This window comes from Chiloscyllium plagiosum, chromosome 1 (genome assembly GCF_004010195.1).
Source record: "Chiloscyllium plagiosum isolate BGI_BamShark_2017 chromosome 1, ASM401019v2, whole genome shotgun sequence".
NCBI classification, from domain to species: domain Eukaryota; kingdom Metazoa; phylum Chordata; class Chondrichthyes; order Orectolobiformes; family Hemiscylliidae; genus Chiloscyllium; species Chiloscyllium plagiosum.
In genome coordinates this window covers 86916183-86929970 of record NC_057710.1, presented here as the reverse complement: position 1 = coordinate 86929970, position 13788 = coordinate 86916183, and the positions used below count along the sequence as shown (strand labels likewise).

At 45.4% G+C, this 13788-nt stretch overlaps 1 protein-coding gene across 1 annotated transcript in view; it reads left to right on the top strand.

Annotated features, from left to right (window-relative positions):
• The first annotated feature begins 560 nt into the window (after nucleotides 1–560).
• kita (KIT proto-oncogene, receptor tyrosine kinase a) overlaps nucleotides 561–13788 on the top strand; it is a 91181-nt gene continuing 77953 nt past the window's right edge. Inside the window, exon 1 of the mRNA XM_043690812.1 lies at nucleotides 561–706. Coding sequence (XP_043546747.1) covers nucleotides 655–706 — 52 coding nt within the window. The 5' untranslated portion in view covers nucleotides 561–654. The remainder of the gene's footprint in view (nucleotides 707–13788) is intronic.

The window sequence follows — 13788 nt, the reverse complement described above, 5'->3', positions numbered from 1 at the left end:
TCCAGTGCCTTTAGTTTTACACCTAACTCTATGACTAAATTGTTTGGGATCTGCCCTAATGTAGCCTTATGTGGCTTGGTGTTTAATTTTAATTTTAATTTTATTGCTCCTGTGAAAATTTCGGGACCTATTACAACGTTTCGGAGATTATATCAGTTGCTTCTGCTATCGGAGAATTGGCGGTTCCTGAATGTTAGCTCAGGCTAAGGAATGTTGAGAAAAATGGTAAAGTCAGGGGAGTTGTATTGGGAAGTAGAGAGACTAGGGAGAATGATAATCATTTGAGCTGGTGCTGGGTTTGGAGGTGAACTGGATAGGAACAATAAACCAGTAATACAGGTAAGTGCTTGGGGATATCCTGAACTCAAGAATTCATTGTGTAGCTGGCAGTCAGTTTGGAACAACTTTATGAGATTATTAACGCCGATCTGGCGGTTATGCAAATCAATCCACAGCGTTGAAACAACAGTGTCAGATGAACGAACGAGTTCGTTGCTCCAGTCAGGATGGGGAGTGAGGGGGAAGCGCGTCAGTGGTAGCAGTGTGTAAAAACCGGTGTGAGGGGAGACAGGCGGACCAGAGGCTTGTGGGCTTGGCACTGAGTAACCTCCCAGCGGAACGGCGGCTCATCACTTTGTGCGGCTCCGGCTGCCCATGGCTCAGCGCTGGGCTGCTGCTCTCCTGCTGATTCTGATTGCTCATCAAGGTAAAAGGCGGCTTCTCACTTACCGAATGATTGGTCTGTTTAATTCGCTTCGTGAAGAGCTCACCGTCACATTGTCTGTCAGGGAAAGGCCGGTTTTAACTGTGGAGCAATGGAAGAGAAACAAAGCAGGGAAGGTCTGGATGAATGAGCCTCCACATACCGATTACATTGGACTGGAGGTTCGGTCTTTCAGACTGTCGCCAGTTAACAGGGATACGTGTGTCTTTGACATTTGACCAAACGTGTTGCAGCTGCATTTAGATTTAGGAAGATGTTGTACGAAAGACGCGAAAGTTGGATTTTAGCATTAGTTGGAAAGTACCTAAAGTTTAAACCTAACGTTAATTCCTCTCTCTCTCATAATCCCGATCTCTTGAGCAGTTTGATTCCTGCTCACATCCTCAGGTTCACTTTCCTGAGACTGCTGTGTATCCCAGATGGAAGGACATTATTTTTTGTGAGACAGATGCACAGAGAAGGGACTAGGACAGAGTATTTCTGTTATGTGCCTCTGCACAGTCCCCGGGAGCAGGGAGGATCTCTTGTCTCGGAGTGAGAAAGTTACAGAAATAAGTGCATAGGACAGGCCGTGCAAACGGAGAGCGAAAAACAAAACCACCCAGGACAAAAACAACTTTAAACACAGATTGAGAATGAAGAATGGAGAATGAAGACAGAAACCGAAGGAGGCTTCTAGCACTGATGGGGGCTCTCTGTCTGAAGTTTGCTGTCTTTTTCATATTCAAAGGGGTCAGTGGAGGGAGTGCTGCACCAAATGATGAAGTTTTAGAAACGGTAAATTCCGGTGAATGAAACCGTACAGGTCCAGCTGGGATCCTGGGTTTCGCGAGTGAAGTTGCCGCCCTCAGCCCTGACACTGTGACCTGTTCTTACCTGGGCCACCAACATTGTCTTATCCCACATGGCTTTTACAAAGAACAGTCACGCCAGAGGGTTGCCTGGCGCCAGCCCAAGTCTGGTGAAAGTCAGAGGTGTTACTGAGAGCACGATGTTAATTTGGAATTAACAATTCAGAATGTATTGTTCTTACTGATGGCTATGCCTTCAACTCATCTTCATCTTACCGTTTCAGCTCAGCTTGCTGTTCATTCCTGTTTCTCCCTCGTGTTTCTACTAAGCTCCACCTTACGTACATCTATGCTACAGTTCAGAGTAATTTTTAAAGTTTTCCTTCTCGGGATCTGGGCGTCTGTGGTTGGGCCAATGTTTAGGGTCATCCCTGAAAGCGCTGCGGAAGCTGGCGGGGAGCGGCAGTGCTGAGGGGCTGGAGGAACAGCCAGATCCGCGTTAGCAAGGCAGCTCCAGGGGTCTCTCTCAGCTGAGGGAACAGTGATATATTTCCAGGTCGGGATGGTATGGGAGGGAAACTTCCAGGGCGGTAGTGTTCCCATGTCCTTGCCCGAGGGTCTGCCAGAGGTTTCGGGTTTGGAGGCTGCTGTCTCAGGAGCCTGGATGAGTACTTGCTCTGAATCCTGTAGCTGGGACGCTTTCCCCACGTTGTGCGCTGGTTTGGCTGCTGTTTGTATTTAATGTTGTGACCTGGATTTCCTGATGGCCAGACAGTCATTATTCCAGAGTAGTCTGGAGTTGCACCAGGGAATCTTGCAGAATCCCCATTATTGCAGATTCCGAAGGAATTGTCCGGAAATGGAATTTTCTGTTGGGTAACTCCTCTATACCTGGACTCCTCCGAGCGTCTTAATTTAAATCGGAGACTTTGAAGGGTTCCAAGGAATTTAAGTAACATTAAATAAAATAACTACTCAGGAAAGATTAGACTATTATATATATTGTTGAACTCCTGAATAACATTTGACATACCCAGTTCCTTAGCTCTGACAGCCACTACTACACCTTCCCCTAGCAACACCCCCCCCCCCCCCACACACTTAGCTCCCTGCAGTGGCTGGAGCTGACTCCCTCCCCCCTCCCATACCTCCAGATGCTCCTGGATCTGACACCCCCCCAGCTTGTGTTAAACCTGAGTGGCAATGCCCCTTCTTGTCCCCCATGACCACCGCCAGACCCTGATCTTCCCACTACCCCCAGACTGAAGCCTGCCACCATCATTCCATGGTCTGATCCCACACTCAGTCCCTGACCTCCACACCCTGCTCCCACTGCTGCTGCTGTGGGACCCGAAATCTGTCGGCAGCCCCTGTCAAGACTTGACTCCGATTAATCCTCTCTCTTCTGCCACTGCCTCTGGACCCATGCTCACCCTAGGGTCATCACCCACCCTCTCCATCCCACCCCCTCCCACAGACCCCCATCCTACCTCTAGACCTGATTTCTTTCATCTACCCTGACCGATTCTAAACAGTACATCACTCACCTGATCCCCTTATCACCTTGAAACTTGGCACCATTCCCACTTGGTATCCTATTCACAATGCATCCTATCTGCTACAAAGCTGGCACCTTACCTGGCAACTTACACCCTACCCAATAAGTAACTGCTTACCTGGTACCATAGGTTTAGGGTAAAAGGGGAAAAATATAAAAGAGACCCAAGGGGCAACTTTTTCATGCAGAGGGTGGGACGTGTATGGAATGAGCTGCCAGAGGAAGTGGTGGGGAGGCTGGTACAATTGCAACATTTAAAAGGCATTTAGTTAGGTATATGAATAGGAAGGGTTTGGAGGGATATGGGCCATGTGCTGGCAGGTGGGACTAGATTGGGTTGGGATATCTGGTCAGCATAGACAGGTTGGACCGAGAGGTCTGTTTCTGTGCTGTACATCTCTATGACTCTGCCCTCCCAGTACACCAACCTTACACTTACCTTTCAACAGCAGATGTCACAGTGGCTGGCAGGACCTTTAAATGTCCGAATAGAGCAGCTAACTGCTATGAGAAGGGAGGATGGTTTACCTTGCAATGACAATTCTTCATGCCAAAATAACCGTATGGGCGGCACAGTGGGTAGCACTGCTGCCTCACAGCCCCAGAGACCCGCGTTCAATTCCCGCCTCAGGTGACTCTCTGTGTGGAGTTTGCACATTCTCCCTGTGTCTGCATGGGTTTCCTCCGGGTGCTCTGGTTTCCTCCCACAGTCCAAAAATGGGCAGGTTAGGTGAATTGGCCATGCTAAATTGCCCGTAGTGTTAGGTGAAGGGGTAAATGTAAGGGAATGGGTCTGGGTGGGTTGCTCTTCAGAGGGTTGGTATGGACTTGTTGGGCCGAAGGGCCTGTTTCCACACTGTAAATAATCTAATCTAATTGAAACCATCAGAATTGAAGTATGACACCACACTTCTAAGATACTCCTGAGTGGAATCTCTTCTGAGGAATTCAAAGATCCCTTCTTTCTTTCAGTGTGAGATTACCACTCCTTGGAAAGTCCAGCCCATCACTTTATAACCTTTCGGTATTTGCTGCTGACTAGGTTTATCAGGAATATTAATCAAGCTACAGGCAGTGTCTATGGGCAAGTTAGAAACAGGGTTCATGTTTCAGTTTGATGGAACTCTTTTTTTCTTCAACTGATCTGTCTTTGTGTTAGCATTTTCTATTAATATTTCAAATTTCCAGCAACTGCAGTGGCTTGATTTTGTTTTGTATAGAGTTTGTTGAGTGTTGGTTGCAGTGAATGAGGATATTATCCCTCCTGAGTCAGTCCAGCTCAGGTTGATGGATGAAAGTCTAGTCTCTTGTTGCTGCCAGTTAACATTCAAATTAAATTATTTTGGATAAAAGCATCACTTCCCAGAGGTATTAAAAATTTAGCAATAATTTGGCAAATTTATTAGAAAAGGTCTAAGGATGGCCTGACTTGGAAATGTTCTTCGAAGCTTCGAATGCATTTTTATTATTAGGAATGAGGAGCAAAGGATTGATTCTGAATTTGCAAATTCATATTGGAGCTCACCTGGGAGCAACTGTAATTGAAAGTCTGACAAATAGAAATGCGTTCAATTCAGTGGAGTAACTGAAGTTAAGGCGGGGGAATGTATGGGTGGGTGTCATATAATCATTCAATGGCTACAGCACAGATGGAGACCATTTAGCCCATTGTGCCCATTGCTGGTCCTCAAAAGGAATAATTCACCTTGTGCCACAGTCCTGCTTTCTCCCTGTAATGCTTCACATTCCTTTTTTCTCAGATAAAGTCTTCCCTTTTGAAAGTCTCAGTTGACCTTGCCTCCATCATCCATTCCAGATGCTAACCACTCGCTGTTGGTGACAAAGTCTTTTCTTCATTGCTTCTTTTTCCAATTATACTAAATCCTCACTTAAAATTGTGGTTGTGTTTCAGAATTTTGTACCTTCCTATAGACGTATATAACAGTATTAATATAACATTCATTCAGAATATAACTTAATATAACAATATTAACACTGAAATCATCTCTATGGCCTTCCATATCACAGAGAATGAAATTACCCTCAGCATGTTGTGATATTTTACCCTGAAACATTCATATATTAGTGAATGAAATAACTTCTAAATTGAATTTTTTTTAATGCAACAAAAACTTATGACCTCCACTGAGTTGGAGAGGGGAAACTCGGTTATGACTGATCCTGCTGGCAAGGGGGAGAGGATTCCCCGCCCAGAGAAGAGGAACTGATCCACCATGTTTGAGAAGATCCTGCACATGGTGACAGCCAGGAAGAAAGAAACATTGTGATCTCTTACTGCTGGCTGACAAAATGATGCTATCAGGCAGGTGATGGTGGAGCCTGGACTGCACTGATGGTCGAGAGGGCACAAGTCAGAAGCTGAGGTACAGGAGGAAGCCACAAAGGACTGGGCATCAGCACATGTGCCAAGTTAGTGGGTTATGGAGCAGGACCAACTGTTCCAAGATGGCTCCAATTACACAGGAAACAATGTTAAAATGAATCCCGCAATGCTCAATGGAATTCCAGACTCCATGAACTTACTAATGCTCAAATAAAGCAAAGTTAAATGCAGATCTTTAAGTGTTGACGTAATTTAACTTAATTCTGTGCCATTTGGTACTTGATCCTTCTAATTATGGAATCAGCTTCTCCTTCTCCATTCTGTCCAAGCTCCTCCTGAGTTTGAACACCTCTGTTAATTGGGATCATCACCCTATTCCATCACCAATCCCCTCTTACCCCCCTGCAATCATCACTGCCTCCACTTGGGATCCTCAGGGAACATTTGCTATCTGGTTTCAGAATTGGTTGGTTAACAGAAGGCAGAGAGTGGTTGTAGATGGAAAGTATTCTGCCTGGAGGTCAGTGTTAAATGGGGTCCCACAGGGCTCTGTTCTAGGGCCTCTGTTCTTTGTAGTTTTTATAAGTGACTTGGATGAGGAGGTTGAGGGGTGGGTAAGTAAATTTGCAGATGACACATAGCTTGGAGGTGCCGTTAATAGTATCGAGGGCTACTGCGGGCTGCAACTTGACATAGATCGGATGCAGAGCTGGGCTGAGAAATGGCAGATGGAGTTCAACCTGGATAAATGTGAACTGATGCATTTTGGAAGGTCGAACTCAAATGCTGAATATAGGATTAAAGACAGGATTCTTAGCAGCGTGGAGGAACAGAGGGATCTGGATGTGCAAGTTCATTGATCCCTCAAAGTTGTCACCCAAGTGGATAGGGTTGTTAAGAAAGCATATGCTGCTTTGGCTTTCATTAACAGGGGGATCAAGTTTAAGAGCTGTGAGGTTTTGCTGCAGCTCTACAAGTCCCTGGGGAGACTGCACTTGTAATATTGTGTCCAGTCCTGGTCGCTCTACTATAGGAAAGATACAGAGACTTTGGAGAGGGTGCAAGGAAGGGTTACCAGGATGCTGCCTGGACTGGAGGGCTTGCCCTATGAAGAAAGGTTGAATAAGCTCGGACTTTTCTCTCCGGAGAGAAGGAGGAAGAGAGGAGACCTGATGGAGGTGTACAAGATAATGAGTGGAATAGATAGAGTCAATAGCCAGAAACGTTTTTCTAGGACAGGATTGACTGGTATGAGAAGTCATAGTTTTAAGATATTAGGAGAAAGGTACAGAGGAGATGTCAGAGGTAGGTTCTTTACGCAGCGAGTTGTGAATGCATGGAATGCGTTGCCAGCTGTGGTGTGGAAGCAGAGTCATTGGGGACATTTAAGCGACTGCTGGACATGCACATGGATAGCAGTGAGTTGAGGGGTGCATTGGTTAAGTTACTATATTTTACATTAGGATCAAACCTCGGCACAACATTGTGGGCCAAAGGGCCTGTTCTGTGCTGTACTTTTCTATGTTCTATGTTCTATATCTTCAATCTGAGCCTCGAAATAGAACAGTGTGTGCTGTCTCAATATTTCAATGAATAGGTGTTTGCGGAAGCTGCCACTTATTGCAGGCAGACCTGTAGCCTCTGAGCAGTCCAGGAACGGTGTTACCAGCAGCTGTTACCTGTAAAAATGATCTTCAGGTCAGGTTTTTTTAGATTAGATTAGATTCCCTACCATGTGGAAACAGGCCCTTCGGCCCAACAAGTCCACACCAACCCTCCGAAGAGTAACCCACCCTCTGACTGATGTACCTAATACTATGGGTAATTTAGCATGGTCAATTCACCTGACCTGCACATCTTTGGACTGTGGGAGGAAACCAGAGCACCCGGAGGAAACCCACGCAGACACGGGGAGAATGTGCAAACTCCACACAGAGAGTTACCTGGAAGCTGGAATCGAACCTGGGACCCTGGTGTGTGAGGCAGCAGTGCAAACCACTGAGCCACCATGCCAGGTTGTTTGCAGGTTGGAGCTGACAACATCTCGATAATCCTGCAGCTTGTCATTCAATGCTATCTCAGGGAGATCACTAAGACCCTGTATGGAAAGGATGGGAATGTCTTGTGTTCTTTCTTTCCAGAAGGCAGATGGAAGAGCGAGCATACAGCTCTGCCAGGATAATAGTGCATGATTGTACAAACGTAACATTGCAGCTGCTCCACCCAAATTCAGAGGAGCCACTGTAAGGAGGTTCGCTCCCTCATACATTTATGTACCAGAGCAATGTTCCTGCTGCCACACTGTTAGAGCTCTGCAGTACCATTTGGAGAATGGCCTCCTGCATCTTTCACGAGTTGACTATCATGCAGGCACAGCCCTTCCCACAAGTTATACAGTGGCTAAGAAGGACAAGTAGGAATGGATTAAGAAAGCAATACTGTCCCTTTCTTGATGGAAATCAAAAAATGCTGGAGATGCAGCGGATCAGGCAGCTTTCATGGAGAGAAAGCAAGCTAATATTTCGAGTCTCGATGACTCTTCATCAGAGTCCTTTCTTACCTGGCCGCCTGACCGTGTGTCATCAGACTGTGTGTCCACTGAACACAACCCTAATTTTGCCTTACCCAGCACTCCCTCTGTTACTGACCATTAGTAAATTAAAATCCCTATTCCATTTTACTAGGGATATTCCATTGAAAAGTCAACTGATCACTCTTGTGTTTTCCCTAATGTATTCCATGTGCTTTTGCCTGTCCTAGTCCCTGTGCACGTTGCTAGCTCAGTGACTGTAGCATAGCTGGTGGAAGGTGGATGACTTTTGGAAAGAGAGTTGGGTGATAGTTATGGGGAATAATCTCAAGAAACTCTGGCTCTGGAAGGCTTGGCTTCAGAGTGAATCACTAGCAGAGTGACAATGATGGGAGGACAAATGTTGCCACCTTGAGAGAGGGCAATGTGTTTTTATTGAGTTAACACCTCCACAATCCTCTGTTGGGAAGTATGGGCTCCAGGTTCAGTAGAATGCCATATGGAAGGTTGATGCCAGACTCTAACATACCCTGTTGACAGTAACAGTAAACATTCTGTCAGCCATGTCAATGCACTCAGCATTCCCATGTTCACACTATTCTGTACATTACTGTCATCGATGTCTTCACTTGCGTTCTCAGCAGTAGAAGCCGTGTGCGAACTTGCCCATTAGTAAACTACTCATTCCCCCAATTTGGCTCAATGCCACTCATTCTCATGTGTCTTCTCATGTCGATTCCACCTCTGATCTACCCTTCAAAGTACATATGGTGGCGGAATACCAGCTGGTGGCTATGAGATGGTGTTTCTTCATCATCAGTTTTTCTTCCTCTTTCACATCTTGATCCTGCGTCAGTTTCCAGTCCAGTGCCTATTCTTAACTATCAGAAAGGAGAAAGGGACAAGTGAGGGGAGAGTGGGGTGTGAGCCAGACACTGAATATCAGAATGAATTGTGGGTTGAGTGGAAAGCAGAATGTGGGAAGGAGAATTAGATATCTGGATATCATCATCTTTAATTCCTTCAGTCCCACCACTAGCCGCAGATTCAATTGTGGCCACTCTGATAGCCTTCTCCTTCATTGAGGTGAGAACCTGGAGCCATGCCTGTTCTTACCATCTCCATTTGGTTATGTGTCACCATGTTCTTTGTGAGAGAGGAAGGGATGTGTGTCAGTGAACATGGTGCAGTCTGAATGCTGTTGCTGTCATAGTTGAATGCTAGTGCATGAAAACCATGAGTTGTAGGCATGAGACTTACAACTGTGCTAAATTTGGGTGAGATGAAAGTATGGATCATGAGGTGTGCTTGATCGGGATTATTGGTTGGTAAGTGAAGGGAGGGTGGTATACTCGTGTGAGACTCATGCTTCAGTCATAAGGATATTGCTTGAAGATTCATTGACTACTTCTGTGAAGTCAGTGAGGAACAAAAGCAACTTGATGTACAAGTCCATAGATTTCTGAAGATATCAGCACAGGTAGATAGGGTGGTGAAAAAGGCATATGGGATGCTTGCTTTCATTAGCCAGGGCATAGAATAAAGGGGCAAGGAAGTCTTGTGACAACTTCATAAAACATTGGTTAGGCCTCAGATGGAATGCTGTGCAGTTCTGATCGCCATACTATCGGAAAAATATGATTGCACTGGAAAGCGGGGAGAGGAGATTCACCAGGATGTTGCCTGGGTTGGAACATCTTTATGTGAGGAGATACTGGATAGGGTGGGCTTGTTTTCCTTGGAGCAGAAGAGGCTGATGGGGGATCTGATTGAGGTACACAAAATGATGAGAGGCATGGATAGATTGGATCGTGAGAATCATTTTCCCGTGGCAGATGCATCCAAGACCAGAGAGCATAAGTTTAAGGTGAGGAGCAAGTGGTTGAGAGGAGATCTGAGAAAAATGTTTTCACAGGAGGGTGGTAGAATTAATGGAAAGTGTTGCCCGAAAGGGTGACAGAGGCTGGTATTCTTGTGACATTTAAGAAGCATTTGAATGAGTACTTAAAAATGCTGGGGCACTGTAGGCTATGGACCATGTGCAGGTAAATAGGATTAATGTTGTTTGGGGTTTGTTGGTTGGCATAGATATGGTCGGCCAAAGGGTCTGTTTCTACGCTGCATAGTTCTTTGCTAACTTGCACTCAGGTGAGCCGATCATAAGTTTGTGTCTTTGGAGTGCAGCCACTCAACAGCATGCGTAGCTTTGACTGCAGATTGAAATTATTTAAAATAAACAGCATGAAGTTCACATTTTGCCTGCATTGGAGTGCTGGGTGCTGGCATATTGCATGTTGCACTTCCTTTGAGTGCCTGCATGATGTCTCACAGCCAAAGTAATTCAATCAGCATCAGGAGACCTGAGGTGTTGCATTTCATTTCTTGAGGTTACAGTCTCATCAAAGCTGTTGGGCTATTGGGAAAGGTTTCTTGATTCAATGTGAATAAGACTAAACTGATTGATGGCTCCCAATGTGTTTCAAGGGATTTAGTGAATGTAAGCTAATGATGCAAAATGGATCCATATACAATATACTGATAATCGAGACTAAATAAACACTCCTTTAATGTGCAGAGGCAGTTCACATTCTTAGGAATCAGTTAAAGTGTATCTGCTTTAATGCAAGGAGTGTCCAAAATAAGGGGCTACAATGTTGTGGCCATAACGGAGACGTGGGTTTCACAGGGGCAGGAATGATTGCTTGTTGTTCCAGGGTTTAGAACATTTAAAAAGAACAGGGAGGGTGGAAAAAGAGGAAGGGGTGTAGCATTGCTAATCAGAGAGTGCATCACAGCTACAGAAACGAAAGATGGTGAGGAAGGTTTGTCTACTATGGGTGTCAGTATGGGTGGCAATTAGGAACAGCAAGGGAACAGCCACCGCATTGGGGGTTTTCCACGGACCACCTAATAGCAGTAGAGAGATTGAAGAACTCATAGGCGGGCAGATTCTGGAAAAATGCAGAAGTAGCAGGGTTGTTGTTATGGGTGATTTCAACTTTCTCAATATCGACTGGAACCTCATAAGTGCAGATGGTTTGGATAGAGCCGTTTTTGTCAGATGTGTTCAGGATGATTTCCTTACTCAGTATGTAGACAGACCGACGAGGGGAGAGGTCATTTTGGATATGGTGCTCGGCAACAAGCCAGGACAGGTGTCAGATCTCGCGGTGGGAGAGCATTTTGGTGAAAGTGATCACAACTGCCACACATTTAGCATAGCCTTGGAGAGTGAAAGGAGCAGTTACCGAGGGAATATATTTAATTGGGTAATAGGAAATTATGATGCTATCAGACAGGAGTTTGGAAGTACAGACTAGGTAAAAACAATGACTGCAGATGCTGGGAACCAGATTCTGGAGTAGAGTGGTGCTGGAAAAGCACAGCAGTTCAGGCAGCATCCGATTCCTGATGAAGGGCTTTTGCCCGAAACGTCGATTTTCTTGCTCCTCGGATGCTGCCTGAATTGCTGTGCATTTGCAGCACCACTCTATTTCAAGTACAGACTGGGAGCAGTTGTTCCACAGAAAGGGCACAGAAGACATGTGTAGACTATTTAAGGAGCAGTTGTTGCGAGGGATGCACGAATTTGTTCATTTGAGAAGGGATAAGTTAAGGAACCTTGGATGACAAGAACAGAGGAAATTCCCGTCAAAAGGAAAAAGGCAGCTTACGTAAGGTGGAGGAAGCAAGGATCTAGCACAACTTTAGACGATTACAGGTTTGTTAGAAATGTGCTCAGAAATGGACTGAGGAGAGCCAGGAGGGGACACGAGAAAGGCTTGGCAAGAAGGATTAGGGCGAACCCAAAGGCATTTTACTCATATGTGAGGAATAAGGGAATGATTAGGGAGAAGGTAGGGCTGATCAGAGATAGTGGAGGGAATTTGTGCATGGAATCTAAGCAGATTGGGGAAGCCCTAAATGACTTTTTTGCTTCAGTTTTCACCAAGGATGGGGAACTTGTTGTAAATGAAAACTTTGAGGAGCTGGGATACAGTTCTGACTGGATCAAGATGGATGAAGTTGATGTGCTGGAAATTTTGGAAAACATTAAGATTGATAAGTCCCCAGGGCCAGACCAGATTTATCCTAGGCTGCTTTGGGAAGCGAGAAAGGAGGTTGCTAAGCCGCTGGCGAGGATTTTTGCCTCCTCACTCTCCACAGGAATCGTACCGGAGGATTGGAAGGAGACGAATGTTGTTCCACTTTTCAAGAAGGGTAATAGGGAAATCCCTGGCAATTACAGACCAGTCAGTCTCACGTCTATGGTCAGCATAGTTTTGGAAAGAATTCTGAGGGATAGGATTTATGACTATTTGGCAAAGCATAGCATGATTATAAGCAGTCAGCATGACTTTTTGAGGGGCAGGTCATGCCTCACAAACCTTATTGAGTTCTTTGAGGAGGTGACGAGACAGGTCGACGAAGGTCGAACAGTGGATGTGGTGTATATGGACTTCAGGAAGGCACTTGATAAGGTTCCCCATGGTAGGGTAATTCATAAAGTCAGGAAATATGGGATACAGGGAGATTTGGCTATCTGGATTCAAAATTGGCTGGCTGACAGAAGGCAAAGAGTGGTTGCATATGGAAAGTATTCTGCCTGGAGGTCAATGTTGAGTGGTGTCCCGCAGGGCTCTGTTCTTGGGCCTCTGCTCTTTGTAGTTTTTATAAATGACTTGGATGAGGAGGTTGAGGGGTGGATTAGTAAATTTGTAGATGACACAAAGCTTGGAGGTGTTGTCGATAGTATAGAGGGTTATTGCAGGCTGCAACGCAGCATAGACAGGTGCAGAGCGGGGCTGAGAAATGGCAGATGGAGTCCAACCTGGATAAATGTGAAGTGATGCATTTTGGAAGGTCAACTCAAATGCTGAATATAGGATTAAAGACAGGATTCTTGGCAGTGTGGAGGAACAGAGGTATCTGGGTATGCAAGTTCATTGATCCCTCAAAGTTGTCACTCAAGTGGATCGGGTTGTCAAGAAAGCATATGGTGTTTTGGCTTTCATTAACAGGGGGGTCGAGTTTAATAGCCGTGAGGTTTTGCTTCAGCTCTACAAGTCCCTGGTGAGACCACACTTGGAATATTATGTCCGGTTCTGGTTGCCCTACTATAGGAAAGATACAGAGGGTGCTCAGAAGGTTTACAAGAGCTGCCTGGACTGGAGGGCTTGCCTTATGAAGAAAGATTGAATATGCTCGGACTTTTCTCTCTGGAGAGAAGGAGGAAGAGAGGAGACCTGTTAGAGGTATGCAAGATAATTAGTGGAATTGATAGAGTCAGTAGCCAGAGACTTTTCCCCAGGGCAGGATTGACTGGTACGAGGAGTCATAGTTTGAAGATATTAGGAGGAGACGTCAGAGGTAGATTCTTTACGCAGCGAGTTGTGAATGTATGGAATGCATTGCCAGCTGTGGTGGTGGAAGCAGAGTCATTGGGGACATTTAAGCGACTGCTGGACATGCACATGGATAGCAGTGAGTTGAGGGGTGCATTGGTTAAGTTACTATATTTTACATTAGGATCAAACCTCGGCACAACATCGTGGGCCAAAGGGCCTGTTCTGTGCTGTACTTTTCTATGTTCCATGTTCTATTTATCTTGTGCATCCCCGACAAGGAATTGATTTCTCTTCCCAAGTTATTGTTGAGAAGTAGGAGGGAAGCTGACTTCTTTCGTTGTGGTTGTCTATTTGGTTTAGTTGTTCCCTCAAGGCTATTAAAAAGGAAGATCCAGATTTTGACTCAGTGAAGGATCGGTGATACAGTTCCATCTCAGAATGGTGTACAATTGGTGGAAATATCTAGTTTGAACTCCGAGGTTTGGAATGTTAT